General features: G+C 40.6%; 2 protein-coding genes across 3 annotated transcripts in view; one reads left to right on the forward strand and one right to left on the reverse strand.

Annotated features, from left to right (window-relative positions):
* Positions 1-2,568: 2,568 nt before the first annotated feature.
* Positions 2,569-24,514, forward strand: Gdi2 (GDP dissociation inhibitor 2). The gene is made up of 11 exons (XM_013009311.1): positions 2,569-2,804; positions 8,793-8,900; positions 12,482-12,581; positions 15,575-15,709; positions 16,544-16,742; positions 16,999-17,130; positions 20,421-20,520; positions 22,310-22,481; positions 23,100-23,244; positions 23,434-23,488; positions 23,573-24,514. Exons 1-11 carry the CDS (start codon positions 2,760-2,762, stop codon positions 23,717-23,719), a joined length of 1,338 nt encoding a protein of 445 aa, XP_012864765.1. The 5' UTR covers positions 2,569-2,759; the 3' UTR covers positions 23,720-24,514.
* Fam208b (family with sequence similarity 208, member B) overlaps positions 24,152-26,449 on the reverse strand; it is a 52,022-nt gene continuing 49,724 nt past the window's right edge. Inside the window, exons 22-23 of one of the 2 annotated variants that reach the window (XR_001174749.1) lie at positions 24,908-26,052; positions 24,152-24,804 (exon numbers count right to left, since the gene is read on the reverse strand). Coding sequence is in view for 1 of the 2 variants with exons in the window: in XM_013009308.1 (XP_012864762.1) it covers positions 26,049-26,052 (4 nt within the window). In the remaining variant the exon portion in view is untranslated. Of the gene's footprint in view, positions 26,053-26,449 lie in introns of both variants that reach the window. The other variant, XM_013009308.1, reaches the window with a different exon arrangement.

The following is a 26,449-nucleotide window of genomic DNA, read 5'->3' on the forward strand; positions in this document are numbered from 1 at the left end:
GCCAGGCATCAGTGACTCAGCATGTAATCCTAGCTACTCAGGAGGCTGAGATCTGAGGATTGCCATTTGAAGCTAGACCAGGTAGAAAAGTCCCTGTGAGACTCTTATCTCCAAGTAACTACTCAAAAACTGGAAGCGGAGCTATAGCTCAAAGTGGTAGAGTGCTCTCATTGAACAAAAGTGCACAGGGACAGGGCCCACACTCTTGAGTTCAAGCTCCACGAACAACAACAACAAAAAATTCATTTTGTGACTAATGTATATGTCATTTTATGGATGTACGGAAATTTAAATCACTATCTTTAGTTGGGGGGGGGTCACATGTAAGTATACACTCTGCAAGTTTCTGGGAGAGGAAGGTATCAATGGTGGTGCAAGTCTTGCAAACAATGGCACTTTTGACTCCTACAGTTGTTGAGGGCCACTTATTAAAGCCAGGGACCAGTGACCAATAACAGTAATTCTATATACTCAGTAGGTGGCTAATATCTGAGGATATTAGGTTCAAAGCCAGCCTGGGCAGGCAAGTCAGTGGGACTCTCAGAACTCTGCTAGAACTTCCCTCCCAAACAGTAGTGGTGGCTCAAATCTGTACTTCTAGCTACCAGAGAGGCAGAAATTGTAGTCTGAGGTCAGTCAGGATATAAAAGTTTGTGAGCTTCCACCTCAATGGTTGTGTGAAGTGTTGTGACTGTCATTCCTACTAACGTTCATGTTCATGGGAAGGGGGAGATCACAGCCCAGGGCCACTAAACATAAAGAGAGGGAGGCAGAAAGGGGAGGAAGGAGTGGCTCAAGTGTTAAGGTACTTGCATTCAGCAAGGCCCTGAGTTAAAATCTTACCCAGCCATCAGTGTTTCATATCTGTAATCCTAGTTACTCAGGAGTCTGAGATCACAGTTTGAAGCCAGCCCTAACAGGAAAAGTCTGTGAGACTTTATCTCCAATAAACTACTAAAAAAACAAAAACAAAAAACAACTGGAAATGGAGCTGTGGTTCAAGTGGTAGAGTGTTAGCCTTGGGAAAAAGAAGCTCCCAGCGCTCAGGACTGGCATAAGAAAAAAAAATCCTATTACTGGAAACAAGCAAGGTGTTGGTGGCTCATATTTCTAATCCTTGCTACTCTGAGCTCTGAGGATCAAGGATCCAGGTTAGAAGCCAGCCAGAACAGACAAATCTAAGAGATTCTTTTCTCCAATTAGCCAGTAAAGAGCCAGAAGTGGAGGCGTGGCTCAAGTGTAGAGTTGTAGCAGAGAGCATAAAAGCTGAGTTAGAGTACCAAGATGCATTCTTCCACAAAACAAAACAAAAAAAAGCCTATGCAAGACTTTTAGTTGAATCTAATCCAGTCACTGTCCATTCCAATTGGAAACTGAACAGCGTTCAAAGTCTATTTAACCTATTTTAGACCATTGAAGTCTGTGGACTGAATTCAATTCAGTTAATTTACTCAGACAAAGGAGAGTTCAAAACACAAAATGAGTGGAGCGTGGGTCCAAAAGAAAAACTTACCTAGGCCCACCAGCTGCTGCAAAAAGGTGGGTACCTCACGTGTTAGTTTGACGATCTTGGGGACCACAGCATGTTTAATTCTAGGTCCAGCAGACTATGCTAATCTGTTAAGCAACAACAAAAGCTGAAACGAAATTTAGCGTAATTTTAAACAGTATAGTCTTGGAACCAAGCAGCACTTCGGACCAAAGAGAGCTCATAAATGCATCTCAACTCAAGTGTGATAAACTACATCTAAAACCAGAAAATCAGGAAATGTTCAAAACTATCTGAACAGTGCAATTCAGCGTTTGCCGTATATGGGCACACTTTGGCGGCCTTGGGCAGGGGGCGGGCCTAGGCTCGGTTGCTAGGCTACCAGGGTACACTCTCAGGGCAGGTAATAACCTGCTTGCACTTCCAGGTAGGAAGAGGATCCACTATGGATGGTGGCCACTTGGGGACAAACTTTACCTCTCGCAGACACGCTTGGGGGCCAGAGCCAAACGAGTATGACTCAGAACTCAAAATAAGGCAGGGACTATGTGTCTGAGCTCTGCGCCGCACCACTGAGCCCAACCCTGCGGGCGGGAGCAGGCTCCGGGCCCGTGGAGACCAGGCTGACGTCCGCCGAGGGGCGGCCCGGGCCCCAAGTTCCTCACCCACGTGGCCCCGCGGGCACCAGAGCCCAAGGACAGCGGTCGGGCTCTGGAGTCTCGGATCCAGCCAGTCCCACCTGCCCAATGGCTGGAGTAACAACCGCGGCAGCCAAGCGGCGGCCTCCGTTCCGCCACGCTCAAGCTCAACTCGGTCCAAGCCCCGCATGCCACGGCGGCCCAGACCACGGTGGCAGAAGACGGGCGGGGAACCGGAAGCCGAAATGGCGACATCCCGCCCTCCTCCCGCGAGTGGCGGAAAAGGCTTGGGCTAGTGACTGGTGTTATCCAATCAGAGAGCGGGAAGCGCGTGACTGACGGCTCTCGCGACCTCTCCGCAGGCCCCGCCCTGGCCGAGGAGGCTGCGCCGCCGCCGCCGCGCCCTCCCCTCTCGCCCCACCCCCGTCCCGCCCCGCCCCGCGCCCTCCCTCCTAGCTCTTCCCGTCTGAGGTGGCGGCCGGCCTTGCCTCTTTCTCAGCTCCATCTTACCTCTCCTTCGGCCTTCCCTCTTTCTTCAGGCCCGAGGACGGCCCGAGTCCTTTCCTGCTTCTTGAGGGCGGCTGCAGTGCCCCTGCGTCTCCTCGTTTCTCGGAGCCTCGCCCTTCCCCGCCATGAATGAGGAATACGACGTGATCGTGCTGGGCACCGGCCTGACGGTGAGTGGCGAGGGGGTGGAGGGCGGCCCGAACCGGGGGGGGGGGGGGGGGGGGGGGGGGGGGGGGGGGGGGGGGGGGGAAGAGCAGGAACTGGAACTCTGGCTGTGCATCCGTGTGTGAAGGCAGTCAGCCGGGTGGGACTGAGGACGGCTGGTGAGGAGCGGCTAGCGAAGAGGAAACACAATAACTAAAGCCTGCCCGAGGTGCAGATGTCCCCGCACTTCCCTTTTGGGTGGGTGACCTCTTCCGACTGGAAGCAGACGGAGGGGGAGGAGGTGGCCACCGGCCGGCGCATTTCCTATCTAGCTTGCAGCCGCCTCTACTGGTCAGCCTTTGGCCGGCGGAGTCGAGCGGAAGGTTTCATGACGAGTTCCTGGATAGCCGCTGATTTGTAAGAGTTTTAAAAGTTTTTGGAGAAAATGAAGACACTAGCTTTAATAGTTTTTTTGTTTACTCCCCAATTTCCAAAGAAGAAGCCTTATTGCTTCTTTTAAGCCATCCTTTCATTCACTTACTGAGCATCTGGTGAATTGGAAGAAGTGAGTTTTTTTTTTCTTCCTCCAGACGTGTTTCTCCAATGCTTTCTCATCCACCCGACCCTTGCTATAATGTTCCCTTTATGGGATTTGTTTTGTTGCTTTCACTGTCCCACCTGGATGCTTGTCCCTAAGAAATGGATTAATGATAGAGCTTGCCAGAAGCCAAGTTCTCGGTTGTACCTACTACCCTCCTTACCAAGACTTAGAAGATAAATCAATAACACGAAGAATGCATTCCTAATCAAGTGTAAGGGGTATCTAATACCACAGTATAATTATTTTCCTGCGTATCTGTCTGCTTAGAGATAATATTCTGCAAACAATGCAGGCAGATTTTTGGAAATTGTACTTTTGTTATTAAAATGTAAAAACAAGTTCATCTTGGAAAACCAACCTTTTTGGCTGTCAGTTTGGGGAACATTTGAAATTTGAACTGAGTTCCTACATAATCTTAGGAGCACTGTTGTAAGTCTTGTGAATTCCATATGATTTGACTTCACATAATCATTTAATATAAACCACAACTTCACATTTAACTGCAGTGTAATCTCAGGATCAAATTATATACAATTTAGATGAAATCCATAAATAATTATGTAGCTTTCTCGACAAGAGAAAAATCTGAGTTTTTATTTGGCTATTGTGTTTTGTAAAAATAAATACTGAAGTAAATCTGGAAAAATAGAAAAGAAGAAAAATTAAAAGTCACACTTAGATCTGTCTCAGATTCAATAACAAATACACATAGTGAAAGGGAAGGTTCATTTAAAAACAAAAAAACCCTGCCATATCATTCTCTTCCCTAAGATAAAGCCATATTGATTTTTTTAATTGTACAAAACAATATGTTTCATTATGGAACTTCTGCTGTATATTACTTTGATCTCACCTCCCATCACTTGTCTGCTTCCTGCCACTATCACTGCCTGGTCTGCAAATAGATGTCTATTGGGATTTGTGTCTGTTTGCTATTTATGAGTCTAGATTCAGTATACTAGATAGTACATATAATATTTGTCCTTCTGAATCTCAACTTGACTTCACATGATCTCCAGTTCCATCTGTTTTCCTATAGAGGACACAATTTGATTTGTAATGGTTGAATATCAAATATACTCCCTTGTGTGTATGTATACACCATATTTTCTTTATTCATCTGTCAATGGGCATCTGGACCTACCTATTACTTGGGTATTGTGAATTGTTTGGCTAAGTTTTTTAGTTTTCTAAAGAACTGTTCTAAGCTGGGTGCTGGTGGCTCACACCTGTAATCCTAGCTACTCAGGAGGCTGAGATCTGAGGATCAAGGTTCAAACCCAGCCCCGGGCAGAAAAGTCCCTATGAGACTCTTTATCTCCAATTAACTGCTGGAAAGTCAGAAGCTGCATGTGGCTCAAAGTAGTAAAGCACTAGCCTTGAGCAGAAAGACATCAGGGACAGTGCCCAGAGCCTGAGTTCAAGCCGTACAATTGACCAAAAAAAAAAAAAAAAAAAAAGATTAGTGATTATTGTTGGATAATACTCTTTTGAACATACCCTTTTTACTTTGGTTATATTTAACCAGTCCAGAAACAGGCATGTGATGATGATCTAGGAAGTAGTACCAAATTACTTATTCAAAAAGCCATTCCTTGGGGTTAGGAGGGATGGGGAAAAATGAAAAGGGTGATATTGATCAAGATGCATTGTATTGATAAACTGACATAATCTCTTTGTATAACTACTTAAAGATAATAGAAACAAAAACCCAAAGCCATTCAGTCATTTTCAATGTGGACCATTTGGCTGAATTTCTTTTTGTAGGAGCTGTTCTGTTTTTCTCTGGGTATTGCTAGTATTTCAGATTTGCCCATGATTAAGGTCTGTTGAACACAGATAAATGGGTACAAACCCATGGAAGTTCCGCTTTCCTTGTTTAGAAGCTTCACTTTGTACCAAAGATGAAACAGTCCTTATAACAACCAAGACATTTTTATTTAAACTCATTTGGATTGTGAGCTTACTGATGGGCGATGAGTACATACTGAACTTGAAATTAGACACGTTATGTTTTATTAGTGAAAAAGCTTCAATCTCCATGAGTCTTCCTAGACTATTTTGGGGCACATTTTTTAAGAATTGTATCAATTCATGGCAATAGCATTATGAACACCATTCATAAAAGCAGTAGTGAAAGGATGATTTTGATAAAGAGAAAAAAAAAGATTTTGAATCAGGTGTGTGGTGTGAACTCAGGGCCTGTTTGCTGTCTTTGAATTCCTTTTGTGCAAGGCTTAGCGCTCTGCAACTTTGAGACACAGCTCCACTTCCAGTTTTTGAGTGGTTAGTTGGAGATAAGCATCTCACAGGGACTTTTCTACCCTGGCTGGCTTCAAACCTGAATCCTTGGATCTCAGTCTTCTGAGTAACACATATGAGCCACCTGCACCTAGCAGTAAAGAGAAAGCTTAGATCCTCATTTTTAGTGGTACTAGGGCTTACATGACTAAAGGATCATCAAAGTTAAAAACCCCCAAATTACAGCTCAGAGTTAATATATTGTTTAATTTCCTTAATTTAAATATTTACTGTGTAAGGTTTAAAGACCTAATGAAGGCATATGGTGTCAGTTATAGGTACCAAAATATATAATGCCCCGTGTTATTAAGTACTTTGCATGTTAAGAGCTTGTTACTTACTTATTTTTTGTTGGTAAGGGGTTTAACTTAGGGCTCGTGCCGTCTAGGCAGGCTTTGTACTGTTGAGCCAGGCCTCTCGTCCTTGATAGAATCTTGCACCTCCTACTTCCACGTGCCTGAACATGGATCCTGCTGTTTTTTGATGCCATACTACACCCATCTTCTTCCTTTGAGATAGTCTTTCAAACAAGTGTGTTGGAGTTTGCCTTTTTGCCCTTGTTTTCTATCCATTAAGTCTTAATTAAGCTCATATTAAATCCATAAATATGCACCATAACTTTTATGAAGGAGACCTGAAACAATTTGGTAAAAACTAAAATCTTTGCTCTGGCTAGGAAAAATGGAGTATTTGGTGTAATTTAGTTTTCTAAAGAATTGAGAATTACCTCTTGGAAGGACTATAGTTCTTGGGAAAAAACCTTTCTAATGACTTTAATAACTTCACCAACACAGTGAATTTACTTGATAACTAATATCTCACTTCATGAATGTTAATATTGTGTGGTACTATAATAAATGTACTCTCATTAAGACTTAGTAAGCTAGGGCTGGGATAGAGTGGCACTTGCCTTGCATGCATGAGGCCCTGAGTTTGATTCCTCAGCACCACATAAGCAGAAAAAGCCAGCAGTGGTGCTGTGGCTCAAGTGCTAGCCATGAGCTGAAGAGCTAAGGGACAGTGCCCAGGCCCAGAGTTCAGGCCTCAGGGCCAACAAAAAAAAAAAGAAAGAAAGAAAGAAAAAAAAGACTTAGTTAGCTTTGAGGGTACTTTGATTCTCCTTTCATCTCAGACCTGTCTGCTTTTTAATCCCTCAGTCCACTTTTTGATCTTCTCTTCCCCCCTTTGCTAAGAGGCTAGCAACTCATAAAGAATTGGTATTTTGAACATAGTTGTATATCTTATTTTGATGTTTATGTGTGTTCTTGTTTTGTGTAGGTCATTTGTGGGTGAGTTTAAAATTATATGTTGGGTTTAAGCCTTATATGTTGAGGATAGTCATACACATTTCCATTATTGTTCTCTTTTTTGTGTGTTGGGGTGGGGGGTCATGGGTCTGTGGGCCTGGGAGCTGTCCCTCAGCTCTTCAGCTCAAGGCTAGTGCTCTACAACTTGAGCCACTATGCCAAACTTCTGGTTTTCTGAGTGGTTTATTAGTCTCAGGGACTTTCCTGCCTGGGTTGGCTTTGAAAAATTGATCCTCAGATCTCAGCCTCCTGACTAGCTAGTATTACAGGCATGAGCCACTGGCACCCAGCCTGTTATTGTTCTTGACGTACACAATTGATGGACAGTGTTGTCTTTCTTTTTTGGTGATTCGTTGTTTTTTTGTCATGCTGGGATTCAAAACCAGCATCTCACGCATGCTAGGCAAGTGCTCACTCTATGATTGAACTACATCCCCAGCCCTGGGCCAGGTTTTCTTTCTTTCTTTTTATTGCTATTATAAAGTTGATACACAGAGGGGTTACAGTTACATGAGTCAGGTAATGAGTACAATCCTTTCAAACCGTGTCTCCCTTTCCCTCATTCTCTCCCAATTTTTCTAGTTACTTGCTTGTTATTCCATATTTAAAAGGTAGGTAGTAATAAGTTTTAATTTTAGAAGATACTCAAATTGAGGATCATTAATATATCCAGCTCTGACTCATTTTTATCAGTGAATTAGTAACTTCATCCCATGTTTAAAATAGAGTTTCAAGCATTACACTTAAGATACTGTGTTTTATTTTAGTAATATAGAAACAGTCTTCTATAGATGAATATATAGTCTGAACCTGTAGAATTCCTACTAGTTTCACTTAACTTTGGTCATATTTGTTCCAAGCAGTGCTGTTGAAGTTAGCAGCTGTCAGCTGTTAGACTCCCGAATTTAATTTCTAGGCCCTTTATTTTAGATTTTAACCTTTAGCGCTTACTATAGGGCCACAAACTAGTATGTCGTGCTTATTTGTAGTGGAGTGTGAAAAAATTAGATGTAGAGGCTCTGCAATATTCACTTTGCTATGATTTTGCCTCCAAAAGTTGGGTCCTGATACCTACTTTTATTAGCTGGTTCTTCCTCTTTGTTTTGTCAGAACCTTGTTTATTTCTTTTTATTTTTTTACTACCATGAGGGTAAGCTACTAGACCCCAGCCCCTGCATTATTTTATAGTATTATTTCTGTTATTTGGACAGCACTGGTTTACTTTGGGTAATTCAGTCTTTCTTGCTTTCTCTCCTTCTCCCTCTCTCTTCTTTCATGTCAGTAACAGGGCTTGAACTTGGGGCCTGGGTGCTGTCCCTGAGCTTTTTTGCTCAAGGCTAGCACTTTAGCACTTGAGCCACAGCTCCCACTTCCAGGTTTGGCTGATTAATTAGAAATAAAGAGTGTTTGAACCACAGTCCTCAGATCTCAGTCTCCTGATTCACTAGGGTTATATACATAAAGCCACTGACACCTGGCGACAGTTTCTTCCTATTAAAAAAAAAATCAGTTTTGGGGGCTGGGAATGTGGTAGAGTGGTAGGATAGTAGTAGTGGTAGTGGTAGACTGCTTGCCTAGCATGCATGAAGCCCTGGATTCGAGTCCTCAGTACCACATACACAGAAAAAGCTGGAAGGGACGCTGTGGCTCAAGTGAGAGAGCTCTAGCCTTGAGCAAAAGAAGTTCAGGGACAGTGCCCAGGCCCTGAGTTCCAGCCCCAGGACTGGCAAAAAAAAAAAAAAAAAGTCAGTTTTTAACATGCTGGGACTTTTCTTCTTTTAAAGAGATGTCTGTTTTCTCTGCAGGAATGTATCCTGTCAGGTATAATGTCAGTGAATGGAAAGAAGGTTCTCCACATGGATCAGAACCCATATTATGGAGGTGAAAGTGCGTCTATCACGCCACTGGAAGATGTACGTATTCCTAGGAATTCATATACCTTTGTAGTTGAAGGATTTTACCACTTGGGTTGTTTTTGTTTTATTAACTAGAAAGTCTGTAGCACCATGGTTCTTTAGGAACTTCTCCTTTGGGACGTATAGAACTTTAAATTGTGACTTTGTTGCCATGTAGCGTTTAATACCATAGTGGGAGTGGGAGGGATGGTAGGGAACCTGGTGTGTGCCTGGCATGGTGCCAGTCTTCCCTCCAGAGTCTTACTGATTGTCTTATATTTATCCCCACTTTTCTGATTACAGAATTGTGTTTGTGGGGTTAACATTTCAGAGTGGCTTGTGAAACATGTGTCCTGATTCCCAGTTTTTAGGCGATGGGCACATGAACTATTTTCTGTCTACTAAATTGTTTATTTCTCTGTGTGGGTCTTGTAGACCATCCAGATACACCTATGGATATGAACTGTACTATGTTCTCTCTGTGTGTGAGAGAGAGAGACAAAGAAATTTGTACATGTATTCCATGTTTTTTTACATATTCAGTGACTTATTGAACTTCATACTTATATGTCATAAAGACTTTTTTCTGTGTTTAAGAATACAGGGCTGGGAATGTGGCTTCAAGTGTTTGCCTAGCATATATGAAGCCCTGGGTTCAATTCCTCAATACCACATAAACAGAAAAAGCCAGAACTGGTGCTGTGACTCAAGTGGTAAGAGTACTAGCCTTGATCAAAAGAATCTCAGTGACAGTGCCCAGGCCCTGAGATCAAGGACTGGCCAAAAAAAGAAAAAAGAATAAGAGAGAATACAGACAAGTTGAGAGACTATTTTTATCAAAATCCTTCCATCTGAATTAAGCAATTAATGTTTTGATACATTTGTTCCATGTCTTTTTATTATTGTTATTAATGGTTTGGGGTTATTCTTGTGTGTGTTTCTTTGTTTGAGATAAAATAGAGCCCAGGCTAGCCTTGAATACTCATGATCCTTTGGCCTCTGCTTTCTGAGTGCTGGAATTACAAGCATGTATCACCACACTCAGCTTTGCTCTGTTGGGTTTGAACCATTGAAAGTAATGTAGACATGATAACATACAGCTGTTAAATATAACATTGTCCTCCTGCATAATCATAATATCATTACATGTTTATGAAAAGTGACAGTATCTAGACCTCTCAGGTTTTCCCTTGATCTCTGACTGTTGAAGTTTTGCATTCCTGTTGTTTCTCTTAATTCTCTCTCTCTTCTTTTTTTTTTTTTTGGGTCCGGTCGTGGGACCCTGAACTCGGCTTGGGCGCTGTCCCTCAGGTCTTCAGCTGAAGGCTAGTGCTCTACCACTTGAGCCACAGTGCCACTTCCAGTTTTTTCTTTTTGCTTATGTGGTGCTGAGGAATCGAACTCAGGGCCTCCAGCATGCAAGGCAAGCGCTCTACCACTGAGCCATCTTCCCAGCCCATCTCTTAATTCTCTTAGTCTACAAAAGACTACCTCACTTCCCCCCTTTCTTTTCCTTTGGAGAAAGCTAGGATATTTTATAGGTTGTTGGTTATTTCCTTCTACATTGCATTAAAGGCACATAATGTCAGGTTACCCCTACTGTGAATGATGCTTACAGCTTTGGTTGGGGTGATGACATCGTTCAGATCTCTTCTTGTAGGTCATCTGTGCAGGGACATGCTGGCATTGTTCCTTCCACACTAGTATACTTACTGTTGAGCTTTCTTCTCTCTTTACCATTCCCTTTCCTCCTCATTAATTTTTATCCAGTTGTTGCCAGTGTTACTTAGGGATGGGGAGCCTTTTTCCTGTTATTTCTGCCAAAAAGCATTTGGATTGTTTTTGTTTTGTTTTTGGTGCCTATCCTGGACCTCGAATTCAGGCACTGAGCACTGTCCCTGAGCTTTTCTGCTCAAGGCTAGTGCTCTACCACTTGAGCCACAGTTTTACTTGTGGATTTTGGGTGCTAAATTGAAGATAGGAATCTCATGGACTTTCCTTCCTAGCTGGACTGGCTTAGAACTGCAATCCTCAGGTGTCAGTCTCCTAAGTAGCTTGTTTACAGGTGTGAGCCACTGGTCCCTAGCCCCATTTAGATATTTATAAGATTATTTGCAGCCCATAAAAAATTACCAGTACAGAAGACAGCTCTGGGAAGTTGAAAAGAAGTACACAAAAAGCGTATGTGTTTATTTTGTCATATGCCAAATATTTCCTGTGCCATACACAGCCTTCACCAGACGTTTCTTGTTCCGAGTAGGAATTAAAAGGTTGAATTAATATTCTCAAACTTTTTCCTTCCTTCCTCTTTCCCTCCCTCCTCCCTCCCTCCCCCCTTTCTTTCTTTCTTTCTTTCTTTCTTTCTTTCTTTCTTTCTTTCTTTCTTTCTCTCTCTCTCTCTTTCTTTCTCCGTCTTTCCTTCTCCATCCCTCCCTTTTCTTTTCCTTGCTTTCTTTTCTTTTCCTTCCTTTCTATCTTCATTTCTTTCTCTCTTTCTCTCCTTCCCTCCCTCTCTTTCTTTCTCTCTCTCTTTCTTTCTTTCTTTTTCTTTCCGTCTTTCCTTCTTTCCTTCTCTCCCTCCCTCTTTCTTTTCTTTTCCTTCCTTTCTTTCTCTTTCCCTCCCTCCCTCCTCCCTCCCTCTCTCCCCCCCCCCTCTTTCTTTCTTTCTTTCTCTTTCTGTCATGGGGTTTAAACTCAGGGCCTGAGTGCTATCCCTAAGCTTTTTTGCTCAAGGCTAGTGCTTTACCACTTTTAGCCACAGCTCCATTTCCAGTTTTCTGGTAGTTAATTGGAGATAAGAGCCTCACAGACTTTTCCTGCCCAGGCTGGTTTTGAACTATGATCTTCAGAGCTCAGCCTTCTAAGTAGTTAGTATTAAAGGCATAAGCCACCAGCATCTCATATTCTCATACTTTTAAACCACAAACTTTCTTTTATCTAAGCTTATACTTAGCTCATAGAAAGTAAAAATAAATTGGCTACCCAATACATACCCACCCACATCGACCAACACCTGCAAAAGTCACATAAGACAAGTTTATGAAGATGATGGATATATTTAGTTCTTTGTGGTGATTTAATAATAATGGGTATATGAATATGTCGAGGCTTATTACTGTAAACCTTAGGTGTGTGCTACAATTTGTACTTTAGTTATTTCTCAATAGAATTGAAAATTTTAGCTAATTTTAGTTTTCCTCTGACATAATTCAAATTTAGTTTTTCATTTCTTTCATACCACAGAAGCAGAACTAAGCCTTTCTTTTATTCAGGAGAGAATGAGTTTAAGTGATTTTTACAAAAAATAAATACACCTCTAGAACTAGTGTGTGTCACTGACACACAGTTTTGTATTCTTGCTTTTCTACTAGTAACAAATAAAAGCAAACTTGTGTATTTTAGCACTCATGAGTTACATAATATATTTAATTTACAAATGTATTGGAATCTTGATAAAAATGTTACCTGATTAAAAGTAAAACTCCCTCATACTTTCCCTTACCTAGTAATGTTTAGTTATTATTGCCAAAGCCACTTATTCATTTTATAATTAAAATAAAATTTTCTTACATTATGGAAATTCTTTGTTTTACTTTTAGTTATACAAAAGATTTAAATTACCAGGAGTACCACCAGCATCAATGGGGAGAGGAAGAGACTGGAATGTTGACTTAATTCCCAAGTTCCTTATGGCTAATGGTAAAGAATTCTAACTTAATTTTGAATCTGATTTGGAAGTAAAAACTAACTCTTGGACAGAATTATTGTGGGTGTGAGGAACTGGGTTTTGTGGAATGCCACCAGTATGGTTAATAAATGATCCATTAGGAGTATCTGAAGTCAATAAGAATGAGGGGGGAACTAACTAATAAACAGCTCTGGAGAAACAAAATTATGATGCAGCACTATACAAACCAAAACCAAAAGCATTTTGTAAATGTGACTTTGTAAGCATTTGACACAGTTATACCCATTTGGCACAATTGTGTAGTACAGACCAAAATTGTGATTTTTTTTTTTGACTGACTTCCCTCTTGATGCTTTGGTAATAGTCTTCAATAACTAGATCTTCAGAAACTGTCATTTTAATGTTTTTCAAGTTTGTAGCTTTTAAAATATTTTGTAGACTTTCATATTAATATTCCCTTATTTTAGAGGCATAAAATATTTAAATTGCTGTGATACTCTTTTTCTAAGATGACATTTAAAAACTAGATTCTTGGTTCTAAATCTGTTTTCCATGAAGTAAGTATGTACTGCCCTTTCTTTTTTCTGTTTATATTTTGTAGTTTGTATTAATACAAAGAGTTGGAAGTTTAAATATGCTCTGAAATTTAAAATGAACCAAATACTTTAGAAATGAATCATAGAAAGTTTTATTCTCAAGTATTATTATTAAATTAGAAAACAGCTGGGTGCTGGTGGCTCATTCCTATACTCCTTGCTACTCAGAATGCTGATATCTGAGGAGGATTGCAGTTCTAAACTAGCCTGGGCAGGAAGGTCCCTAAGACTGATCTCCAATTAAGCACCAGAAAAGCCAGAACTGGAGCTGTGGCTCAAGTGATAGAGCTCTTGCCTTCAGTGAAAGAAGCTTAGGGACAGTGCCCAGGCCTTCAGCCTCAGGACTGGCATACATACACAAAAATAGAAATATAGGTTAAAGGAAATAAATTTACATAACCTAAATTTCACCATTAAAATTTAATAAGATTGACTGTTTTAGCATATGTGTATGTATGTATAGATATATACAGATGTATATATCACACACACATAAATCTTGTCCCAGTGAACATTGCACTTTTCAGCTAGTGTGGTATGAATGCTTATGTGTGTGGCGGAGAGGGAGAAAGAATGTGTTGATGACAAGTCTTACCGTTTACTTCCTAATTATGGCTATGACCTTCTTAAAAAGACTTTAAATTGCAATGTTTGCTTTCATTAGTAATACTACCCTTTCCCAACAACCTTTAATATATATATTTTTTTGGGGGTCCAGTTGTGGGGCCTGAACTCTGGGCCTGGGCACTGTCCCTCAGCTCTTCAGCTCAAGGCTAGTGCTCTACCACTTGAGCCACAGCACCACTTCCGGCTTTTTTCTGTTTGCTTATGTGGTGCTGAGGAATTGAACCCAGGGCCTCAGGCATGCAAGGCAAGCGCTCTACCACTGAGCCACCTTCCCAGCCCAACCTTTAATATTATTCATTGTACTTTTTGTCATTTTGTCCTATTTGAAGGTAACAGAATGAGGTTTAGAAATATATCAGCTGGGGAAGTGGCATTGTGGCTCAAGTGATAGAGAGCTCACCTTGAGTTGAAGAGCTGAGGGACAGCGCCCAGGCCCAGAGTTCAGGCCCCACAACCGGCAATAACAAATATATATATATATATATATAAAAGCTTTCCTAGGTAGTGAACTGGCCAGCCTGTACTCTGCACATTTTTCTACTTTTAGTGTTTGAGCATTCTTGGGCTTATAGGAAGTTAGAAATCGTTGCAAGCCTTGTTCTTTAGCTGATGTTCATTAAAGTTTAATGAATATAAGTTGACTTAGAAATTGAAATATTTTATTGTCTCTTTGAAATATAATAGCCGGGTGCTGGTAGCTCACGCCTGTAATTCTAGCTACTCAGGAGGCTGAGATCTGTCAATCATGGTTCAAAGCCAGCCGGGGCAGGAAACTCTGTGAGACTCTTATCTCCAATAAACCACTAGAAAACTGGAAGTGGTGCGTGCTCAAGCAGTAGAGCGCTCGTCTTGAGCTGAAGAGCTGAGGGAAAGTGCCCAGAATTCAAGCTCCACAACCGGCCAAAAAAAAAAAAGAAGCCTAAATAAGCAGCCTAAATAAAATTGCAGTAATATTATTCTAAACCTCCTACTTCAAATAATTAAAATACATAGATTTTGCAAAGCAAGTTGGTAAGATTTAGTATTGAAAGTACAACATTTAAAGAACTTTGTAAGTGTACAATAGGTATACATTCTGGTTCTACCATTTAAATAAAACCATAGATGTTTCTTTGGTAGGAGCTATTGGACGATGTAATGAAAAATTTGGCAGCCACTAATATTAGAAATGTGTAAATATGGGCTGGGAAGGTGGCTCAGTGGTAGAGCGCTTGCCTTGCATGCCTGAGGCCCTGAGTTCGATTCCTCAGCACCACATAAGCAGAAAGAAAAAAGCCGGAAGTGGTGCTATGGCTCAAATGGTAGAGCGCTAGCCTTGAGCTGAAGACCTGAGGGACAGCGCCCAGGCCCAGAGTTCAGGCCCCATGACCGGACCCAAAAAAAAAAAAAAGAAATGTGTAAATGTACATTTATTTCTGGTTTGTCTTCTTTTTTTCTTTGGTGCTGGTACTAGAACTTGAACTCAGGGCCTCATGTTCTCACCTGGTTTCTTTGTTCTACTGCTTTGGCTACACATCTACTTCTGGCTTTTTGGTGGTTAACTGGAGATGAGAACTCACAGATTTTTTTGCCTAGGCTGGCTTTGAACTGAGATCCTCAGAACTCAGCCTCTTGAGTAGCTAGGATTAAAGGTGTGAGCCACCAGCACCTGGCAAGTTAATATTTTTTACTAACATATATTTATTGGGAGAGGGAGTTGCATGATGACTTTTCTGTACATGCATAGTACATCCTATGATACTAAGGTCTATATTATAGTTTGAATTATATGACTCTTCTAGGTCAGCTGGTTAAGATGCTGCTTTATACAGAGGTCACTCGCTATATGGATTTCAAAGTGATCGAAGGGAGCTTTGTCTATAAAGGAGGAAAAATCTACAAGGTTCCTTCCACTGAGGCAGAAGCCCTGGCATCTAGTAAGTGATTTCATTTTTTTTCCCCCCAATCAGAATCATGAGATTTTGTAGTAGAAAGGAATCTCAGAAACTAGTCTCCAAGTATTATTGAATATCTGTGTGTGCCTGATGTTGTTCTAGGCAATTTAAACAGAGGAGGAGAAGGAAGATGAAACTAGGAAAGTTTCCTTTTCCTTGTCTTCTTACCAGCTACATATTATTTGTAGGAATCCTGACCAGTAGGAAAAACTGAAAACTGTGTGTAAAGAGGTAATTTATAGCTCTCACTTCATCTGGTGAGGGTGTGTGTGTGTGTAAGTAAAAAGCAGTGAACTTGACTATCTAGAACTTCATTAAACAGTGACTTGTAGTACAGTCTATTTCCAAATTATTTTGATGCAATTTATCCTTGATGTCTTAAATGTCTTTCCCAATAGATGCCAGAGTATATTTTAACATGCTGAAGAGGAAAAGAAAAAGCATCAGAATTTTTGGTGGTGGGCTGTGTGGATCAGAGTTGTCAGGGACAGACATTGAGATGCCTTCATAGATAATGTGCTTGTCAATCACATTTACTCTGTATGAGTAAGAGACAATTCAACTTTAAAATTTAAAGATACTGGCTATAAAGATTTGTATTTGTATGGTCTAATTAAAGTCTTTGTAATGTCCAGTTTTAATTATGTGGTTAAAAAATGAAACTGGAAGCCATGTGGTTCAGATTTTCCTATCTTAAATCATACTTTATATCAGAGGAGCTGAAGTTAAATGACATGTATGTTTAAACTTCCTCCATGCTTTCCTTTGCTTAGTGTTCTATTGTGAATGTGTGCTTTTTGAAAAATTGTTTTGTAGGCTTAATGGGACTATTTGAAAAACGTCGCTTCAGGAAATTTTTAGTCTATGTTGCCAACTTTGATGAAAAAGATCCTAGAACTTTTGAAGGTGTCGATCCTAAGAAGACGTCAATGCGAGATGTGTATAAAAAATTTGATCTGGGCCAAGATGTCATAGATTTTACTGGCCATTCTCTTGCACTTTACAGAACTGATGAGTAAGTAACTGATGGCCTTTTTTGACTTGTAGTTTTCTTGGAACTTTTAAGTGAATTTCCCAGATCTCCAAAGAGGAAATTTTAACAGCAATTTTATAGCTGTATTGTACTAGGAATGAAGCGGTTCTAATGGCAAATTGATGTTGCAACCTTGTAAGTGAAATAAGAAGATAATAGCTTGAAGTTACTTGAGAAAGATTTTAAATTGAACAAGAAAACCAAACCCTTATTTGAATGCTTATTTCTTTTTTTCTAGCTACTTAGACCAGCCATGTTGTGAAACCATTAACAGGATTAAACTTTACAGTGAGTCTTTGGCAAGATATGGTAAAAGCCCATACCTTTATCCACTCTATGGCCTTGGAGAACTGCCTCAAGGATTTGCAAGGTAAGAGCCTATGTTTAGCATTGATTCTGAACTTGATTTTGAGTAGATGTATATAACCTGTGATTGGACTATTGAGATACACTCCTGAATAGTGAGAGGCCATTCATCTTTTTTTTTTTTAAAGATTCGCTTCTCCTTTTTTCTCCTTTTGTTATTTTTTCTGAGACTTTTTATTCTATTTTATTAAAAAAATAATGTCTTGGGGCTGGGGGTTTAGCCCAGCGGAAGGGCGCCCGCCTGACGTACGCAAGGCCCTGGGTTCGTTCCTCAGCCCTTGGGGAAAATAAAAAACATAATGTCTTGGCAGTAGTAGGGCTCGAATCGAAGTCTTCATGCTTCCTGGGCAGATGCTCTGCTGCTTCAAGCATACCTCTAGCCCTTTTTGCTCTCTTATTTTTGAGATAAGGAATTTTGTCCAGGCCAGCCTGGACTGTGATCCTCCAATTTCTACTTTCCACTTTAGATACAATGACAGGTTTATGCTACTATGTTGAGATGAAATGTTGCAAACGTTTTCCTCTGGCTGGTGTGGAACCAAGATTCTCCTGATCTCTACCACCTAGGGGAACTGGGTAGGTGTGAGCCACTGTTGCCAGATACATTGATTTTTTTAAAAATAAAGTTTCTAAACAGTTGAACACGGAGCTTCAATAAAACAAAATTCAGTTTGACAAAGTGCTAGTGCTTGTTGCAACTCTTGAGGTTATTGAGGTTCTTTAATCTTTTTCGTTGGCTCTCATGTTCAAAAATGCCAGTTCATGTATCTTCAGTTTCACCGACTACTTCTGCTTCTTTTTTGTTTGTTTGTTTGATAAGGGGATGCTGAGAATTGATCTCTGCCACTGATTTTCACCCCAGCCCTGTTTATTGTTGTTTTGGGACAGGACCTCACTAAATTCTCTTGGTTAGACTTGAACTCATGATCCTCCTGCCTCAGCCTCTCAAATACCTTGGATTCAGGTTTACAGCTCCTTAACCTGGGTTTTCCTGCTGTACTCAAGTATATGGGAATGGAGTAAGTCAGGCTACTCGCACCCTAGCTTATGGAGGGAGGGCTTGGGCCTTTACTTCCCCAGGACTAGAATTCATCACACCTATATAACCTTGAGTCATGCACATGTGTGCTACCTTAGGTAACACCAAGACTTAGGAATCCTTGAGATCCGATGTCTGTGACCTTGTGTGACTGCTGAAGGACAGGGTCCAGTGCAGTTATACCACTGTTGGACAGTGAGTTGCCATTGGAGGACAGGATGTAAGGGGTGCTCCTGCTGGAGAATAGGATGTAGAGAAATACGGATAGACAGGATAATGGATAGGATGTAGAAGAGTATGGGGACAGGATATAGAAGAGTATGTATACAGTATGTACAGTAGGTATACTTGTGAACAGAATGAAGCTGGTGCTGTTGTGGAGTCCAGGAGCTATAGTAGTAGTTGGGATGGGCCAGTGAGCAGCGTGCTGTTGTGCTATGGTTGCTTTTACTGCTGGTGATGTGTGTGGATGGAACATGACCTCCATCCCCATCCTACCTGAACCAAGAGAAAAATCTGAAAAGAACCTGTTTATTCCATTCAGTGACTTTTTTATGTTGCACCTTCTAGTTCTAAAATTTCTTTTCCTTTTTTTTCTTTGTTTTTGCCAATCCTGGGGCTTGAACTCAGGGCCTAGGACTGTCCCTGGGCTTCTTTTGCTCAAGGCAAGCACTCTACCACTAAGCCACATTCCCAGCCCCTAAAATTTCTATTTTTTACATGACATTTTTACAAATTTCTCTGCTCATTTTGGTTGTATGTTAATAATGCATTATTCCCTAACAGATCTCTGAAGAAGGATATTTGTCCTTGGGCATATTTACAACAGCTGTCTTTTTACCTGTGCCGTTTGACATCTGGACCTCTGTGTTTGTTTCTATTGATTGCTTTTTCTGTTTACTTTGGATCATATTTTACATTTTTTCATGTGTCTAGTAGTTACAGATTATGTATAGGGTAAGTGGATAGGTAGAGATTCTCTAAAAAGCTGGTTTTTGGTCAAGTAAGCATTTAAATTATTAACTTGTGGAGGCTTGATTTTACTTTCTTAGGGTGAATCCTTTTTACTTTGAATCTTTGAACACTAAGGTGAAGTCTTTCTGGGGTCACCATTCTCCAAAACCGCCACTTAAAACTGTAATCTCAGCTCAGCTTTTTATCATTTGAAGTTTTTCTTTGGATCTCTTGGATTCTCCCTTTTAGGATGTGTGCACACATGCATGACCAGTACTGGGTCTTGAATTCAAGGCCTGAGTGCTCTTTTTTAGCTTTTCATTCAAGGCTGGTGCTCTGGGCTCAGGATTACAGGCTTTAGACCCCAGTGCCCAGCTGAATTCTCCCTTTTGTATGAACAACTTTTAATATTTGAAAAGTTTATACAGACTCATTGAATCCTTTGTACATAACCCCCCCCCCATTTTTTTTTTTTTTGCAGGGTTTCCCTCCTACACATGCTTTTTTGTGTAGTCCTGGGGATTGAACTCAGGGCCTGTACACAAGTAGCTACTCCTCTCCTGTCTCTCCCCCCCACCCCGTCCCCGTCCCCATCTCCTGCCTGTGCTGGTCTTGTGGCTTGAACTCAGGGCCTTGGTTCTGTCCCTGCGCTTTTTTGCTCAAGGCTAGTGCTTTACCACTTGAGTCACACCTCCACTTCTAGCTTGGTAATTGAAGATGAGTCTAAGGGACTTTACTATCCAAGCTGATTTTGAACCTGCAACCCTCAGATCACAGCATCCTGAATAGCACCAGTGTGTGACACTGGTGCCCAGCCTCCCCTACAGACTACCCCAAATTCTACCTTACCTCAAATCTATAGACTGCAGGCTTCCCATTTCTGTCCTGGCTGTCTGAACCTGTCTGTATTACATAGACAGAGGTGGTTCCCTCAGAAGAGCCCTGTAAATCATGTAAATTGCTTTGCCACTTGTTTCTCTTCTAGTTTCTTCTCCATTTTCTGTTTGCTTTTCTCCTGGGCCTTTTGATAATCTTTGTTTCTAAGTATACAATTTATGTGCGGAAGAACTAGATTTTTTTACAAACTATCTCTCGAATACTGGTCATTGGATCCTTTTGATGCAGTAATGGTATGAGAAATTAACTCAGCTTATTAAATCCGTACTTTACCTATAGATTCTATAACATCCTTCTAGAAAGAAATTGAACAAATAGTCCTTAATACATTCCAGACTTAAGAAGGGAGACTTATGCAGCTGAAACAATTCTGTATTATAATGGAGGTTTAACAACCTTTGTAGGCTAAGTGCTATTTATGGAGGCACCTACATGCTGAACAAGCCCATTGAAGAAATCATTGTGCAGAATGGAAAAGTAGTTGGTGTAAAATCTGAAGGAGAGGTAAGTAGCTTTTACAATTTTAAAATTACTACATTCTTGTGAAAAAAGTGCTTATTTGAAGGTGGACATTGACGCTAGCTTCTAGACTATACGATTTTGTTAGGTGGTTGGTGTTCCCCATGATTGTTGTGTAGTTGATGTGCCTTGGGTTGTTTTTAATATATTAACCTTTTCTGGTTTGCTTTGCTCTTTTAAGACTAAAATATGTAGTACTATGGAATTTAAAAGTATCCCATATTTAAAGGGTATTTTGGAGTCTGTCTCCAGATTTTTCAGATTTTTGTTTGGCTTTATTTTTACCATCCAGAATTTATTGGTTGAAATTGGGCTTAGCTAGATGGTTAATATAGGATTCAGCTGTGGATCTGGTCATCCACATAGGCAGAGCTCTGAATAGTGTTACTCAAAGTTGAATACTCTGTATGCCATGCTAGTCTGGTTTTAGTGCAAGTTCTGACACAGGAGGCCTTAGAACTCTGCCTTTTCTTAGAAACTCTCAGGTGAGCCCGGCACCGGTGGCTCAGGCCTATAATCCTAGCTACTCAGGAGGCTGAGATCTGAGGATCAAGGTTCAAAGCCAGCCCTGGTAGTAAAGTCCCTGAGACTCTTTATCTCCAATAAACCACCAGAAAACCAGAAGGGGTGCTGAAGCTTAAGTGGTAGAGTGCTCGCCTTAAGCTGAACCCAAGCCCAGAGTTCAAGTCCCATGACTGACCAAAAAAAAATACTCAGGTGAAGATGATATTGCTGGTCAGAGAGCTGTATGTTTTTAAATACATTATTACTCATTCCTTCCTTTTGTCACCATACTGTTTAGTACTTCTGCCCTTTGTCTTAGTCATTGCCCTTGCCCGTTCTGCTAGTAATGCGTGCACTCCAAAATACATTTGCTGTTGGTGCCTGGAAACCTAAAACGCTTTTGGTGTTTTGAGGCTGAGCTCTTTATTTTTTTTGGGGGGGGGGTCTGGTCGTGGGGCCTGAACTCTGGGCCTGGGCACTGTCCCTCAGCTCTTCAGCTCAAAAGCTCTACCACTTGAGCCACAGTGCCACTTCAGGCTTTTTTTCTTTTTGCTTATGTGGTGCTGAGGAATTGAACGCAGGGCCTGCAAGGCAAGCGTTCTACCACTGAGCCACCTTCCTAGCCCAGGCTGGGCTCTTTATAAAATGTAAATCTTATAATTGAATTCTTCTGCTTTACCCTTCCCAGTGCACTGAGCTGTTAGTAAACGTAGAAACCTCAACCTTTTCGGGTGCTCCAATTTCATGGGAAATGAGGATTTGAGATCAGATTTTAGTGAGGTTGAATAACATTTTGAGTTCTTGATATATTCCGTCATTTCATGGCTTTCTCATTTATACTGTCAATAGTACTTCTTGATGCACAAAAATTTAAAATTTCACAAAGACCACTTGGTCTATTTTTTTCTTTTCTTTTGTTGTCAGTGTCTGAGATGTAAGAAAGACATTATTAAGTTCAGTATCATGAAGCTTTTTTTGGGGGGGGGAGGGTGGTCCGGTTGTGGGTCTCATGCGTGCAAGGCACTCTACCACAGAGCCACCTTTCCAGCCCATGTTTTTGGTTTAGTCAAAAGTCATTTGACCGTAAATGTGAAGCATTTATTGCTGGGTTCTTTATCTTGCATACCATTGCGTGGATGTAGCTTTATAGGGATTCCTCCAGCACTGTTCTTTCTTGAGGTAGTTTTGAATTCTAGATAGTCTTATGCATGAACACAGGATGTATTTCCATTTATGTCTTCTTTATAATCTTTTAAATATTTTGTTCTAGATTGCTCGCTGTAAGCAGCTCATCTGTGACCCCAGCTATGTAAAAGATCGGGTAGAAAAAGTGGGCCAGGTTATCAGAGTTATCTGTGTTCTCAGCCATCCCATCAAGAATACCAATGATGCCAACTCCTGCCAGATTATTATTCCACAGAACCAAGTCAATCGAAAGTCTGGTAAGTAGTAAATGTTGGTAGAAATTTGTTACATTGTTTAGGGTTTCAAACCCAGATACCTCATTTTGTACACTGAAGAAATTTTTGTATCATTTAAAGTTGGAGTCTTCCATCATTTTTGACCCAGTCTTCAACTCATTTGTTAGCCTTTGTTGTTGACGCTTCCAGAAGGGAAAACTTTGACTTAGTTCAGTCAGTAGATTCCATTTCGGGGAGCTGAAATGAGACCTAATGTTATCTGTGTGGTAGAGGAAGCCACTTACCATCATCTCAGTGGTGATTGGGAAGCACAGAGAGGGAGCAGAGTAGACTGACCAGTTGACTGACCATTGATGAAGCCAGTGCCACCACAGTCGTTTTCCTATTAGCTTCACCAGATGGAGACCAAGTCTTTAACACATGAGCCACATCCAAACCATAACAAGATTAAAAGAAGTTCCAGTTATTACAGATATGTTCTTACTCTGACCCAGTTCATCTTCCTAAGGAACTTAAGCCTTGAAGATCTCAGCTCTTCCCAGTAGTTTTTATTCATAATTAAATCAATTATGTGAAATCTGGAATGTTCATGTCCCAGGGTTACAAACCATGAAAGACTGAGCTGTTATTTGTTTGTAGATATCTATGTTTGCATGATCTCGTCTGCACACAATGTGGCTGCCCAGGGCAAGTACATTGCGATCGTTAGTACAACTGTGGAAACAAAGGAACCTGAGAAAGAAATTAGACCAGCTTTGGAGCTTTTGGAACCAATTGAACAGAAGTAAGTTGTATTCATTTATGTCAACCAGGATACAAACTGAGGTCTTAGTTTGGGCTCAATGGTAGTGAACCCGAGAACCAGGCTGGCAGCCATTGGTGTGGGCTGTCTTTCCTCTACCAACCTTAAACTTTGAAAATATAGGCAGAGATGGGGTGTGGGAACTAACCTGCCAATTTCTTTTTCTTCCAGATTTGTTAGCATCAGTGACCTCCTCGTACCAAAAGATTTGGGAACAGACAGCCAGGTGCGTGACTTGACAAAAATGTATCAGGCTTTATAGGGAAATAGCCTATATAATCTTAAAATTCTCATAAACTTTTGTTTTCAGATCTTTATTTCCCGTGCATATGATGCTACAACTCACTTTGAGACAACGTGTGATGACATAAAAGACATCTATAAGAGGATGACAGGATCCGAGTTTGACTTTGAGGAAATGAAGCGCAAGAAAAATGATATCTATGGGGAAGACTAGCAGCAGTATGTGTTATCTAATTAGGACACATTTAAAAATTGGCAAATAGTGCATATTGTATGAAATCAATATTGTAAGGCCTGGTTTGTAATCAAAATGAAGATTGAGAGTGCTGTAACCAGTAAATACTCCTCCCCTTCATCTCTCTAATATCATGTATTAACTTGTTTTCATGGAGTGGCTATTCAGAACTGGCTGTTTACCACATTCTGTTCTATTTAACCAACCAGACTGGCTTTTTTGTAGTGAAGGAGCAGTTTTAAACATACATTGTGATATTGATAGAGAACTTGATACAGTATTTGTATCTTTTAATCAGTGTAGCCTTTGCAGTTGTGTGCTTCCACTGCTCAAGAGCTGGATCTATACAATTTGTGTGCCATCTTGACATTGAATCTAAATTTTCTAGTTTGGGACAGCATTTCTTAAGTGTTGTGCATTATTACATTTTGTGTTATGTCAAGTATTATGGCAGGGCCCAAATAGGATTGCCACAAGTTTGGTTTATGGGCATAAGTTTCTAACCAAACTCCAGGCTTAAGGAGTCGTTAGGAGGAAGCCAGTATGTGGTGTTTTAACCTAGTAAAATTGATGAGAGAAGGGGAGAGGAACACATCTCAAAGCAGGTAAAATGTAGAAGCATCTTGTTTCCCAGGTATGGCTTCTTCAGTGGACCAAGCTGCAATGCAGTATTGATTTGACAGAGCCTCTACTTCATTGATGTCTGTCTCAAAATGGCTCCAAATGATTTCTGTACTGCAAAATAAAGCGAAACTCTGGAAACCACCGCACTCATACATTGGTCTGTTTGTGTCCTGATTGTGAATGCCACAGCACAGCTGTTACACACATTGCCTTTAGTAGGTGTTGACCCAGGTCAACACCAGGCAGGAGAGTCATCCGTTTTTTCACAGGCGCTAACACACAGCACCTCATCTCGATGTCAGATCAGGCCCTGCCTGTCCTGTGGCTTTCTTAGTTGACAGAATGTGAGTTTTGCTTTCAGCAGCAGTTAACAGGTACTGCCTTTTCTTCAGTGACGGCTGCCAATGCTGCAGTTTCCCAATGATGAAAATCAACTCTCACTGTTATGGAATGGGGAAAGGGATTAATCAGATTGTGACATGTTCCCACTGAGTGAAAAGAACGTTTTCATAGCCTTCACTCAAAATTGTATAATTCACGAACCATGCCACTGGAGCAAAAACATCAACACATTTTCTGGTGGGCTGGCACAGAGGTAGCATGCTTTCATATGGTGTGGTGCAGTGAAACAGTAAAGGCAGGATGAGGAAGGGAGCCTTGTGATACTGGATGGCCTTTCAGCAAGGAGAGAGAATGTCAGGTAGGGCTATATGTACTTTTCCTCAGTAACGTGAAGTGTACCAAGGGTAGTTACCTAGGTCCCTGCAAGTGTTAATAGGAAAATCTCAGTTAGTGGAAAGTTGCATTAATAGTCCTCATGAGAAAAACAACAGTATCAATGGCACCTTAGGTAAGTAGGAATGATGTAAAGCAATTGGACAGCCTGCTTGGCCTTTCTGCAGCTTGCTGCTCAATATCTTTGAAGGATGAGAAGGGTTTTACCTTGGCCAAATGAAAAGGCGCTTTGGAAAGGATTCTTCTGGAAGCTAGTTAGTTACTCCAATGATTGGCATAAAAAGTGTTAAGATATTTCATACATTTTAATTAAATTTTGCTCTAAAATTCATTGCAGAAACAGGTGATTTTTACATTACTTTATTTAAAAAAGAAACAAACTAGTTATAAAAATCTGCTCCAAATAGTATCTTACAAATGTTTTTTGCTGGGTTTTGTGTCTTAAAGATTACTATAGAAATGATTTCTAATATCATAAATAAGTGATTGCTTTTTCTTCAGGGTGAGTTTTTGTAGTGCAGTATTTACAAAAACTGAGAAAATGGAAGTTTATAAATTTGTACCGTTTATAAAAGTGTTTTACCTTTCTGTAGTGTTGCTTTATATACAACAAAGAAAACATTTAATAAGTACATTTTTTACAAATGTGTCAAAACGTCTAAAATACCATGTTAGAAAAACAAAGCTTTGTTAAAGTTGATTTTGTCTATGTAAACATGAAGTTCTTGTCTTTAATAGGCTCAATTAAGTTTTGAAGGCATCTTAAAAATAACTTAAAATAGTACTTTAAACTACCACTCAAAGTTAATGACAACTACTATACCACTGTGAAGTCAGAAGTTCAAGAAAAGTAAAAAAAGAGGAAACTTAGAAAGTTGTAGAACATTATTTCAAGTGTGAGGAATCTTCATTTGCTGATGTCCTCCATGTGTAGGTAAGCTTAGTTGAATCACCTGTGGAAACAAAATTAGATGAAATAAGTATTTTAATTTTTTATAGGCTATGGGACTTTAACTCATGGCCTACACACTGTCCCTGAGCTGTTTTACCAGTTTGAACCACAGCTCCACTTCTGGTGTTTAGGGAGTTAATTGGGAATAAGAGTCTCATGGACTTTGCTGCCAGGCTGCTTTTGAACCATGATCCTCAATCTCAGCCTCCTGAGCTACTAGCTAGGATTACAGGAATGAGGCACCAGTGCTCAGCTGGTTAGTTGTATCATTAGTTATGATTAAGGAAGCTAACAGTAAGTTAAAAATTATAGCATGCTGCACATGTTCTGTTGGTTTGTGTGTGCCAGTATGGGCTTGAACTCTGGCCCTCCTACTCTCACCATATCTCTGGCTTTTT

The sequence above is a fragment of the Dipodomys ordii genome, unplaced genomic scaffold (genome assembly GCF_000151885.1).
Source record: "Dipodomys ordii isolate 6190 unplaced genomic scaffold, Dord_2.0 Scaffold9, whole genome shotgun sequence".
Taxonomy (NCBI): domain Eukaryota; kingdom Metazoa; phylum Chordata; class Mammalia; order Rodentia; family Heteromyidae; genus Dipodomys; species Dipodomys ordii.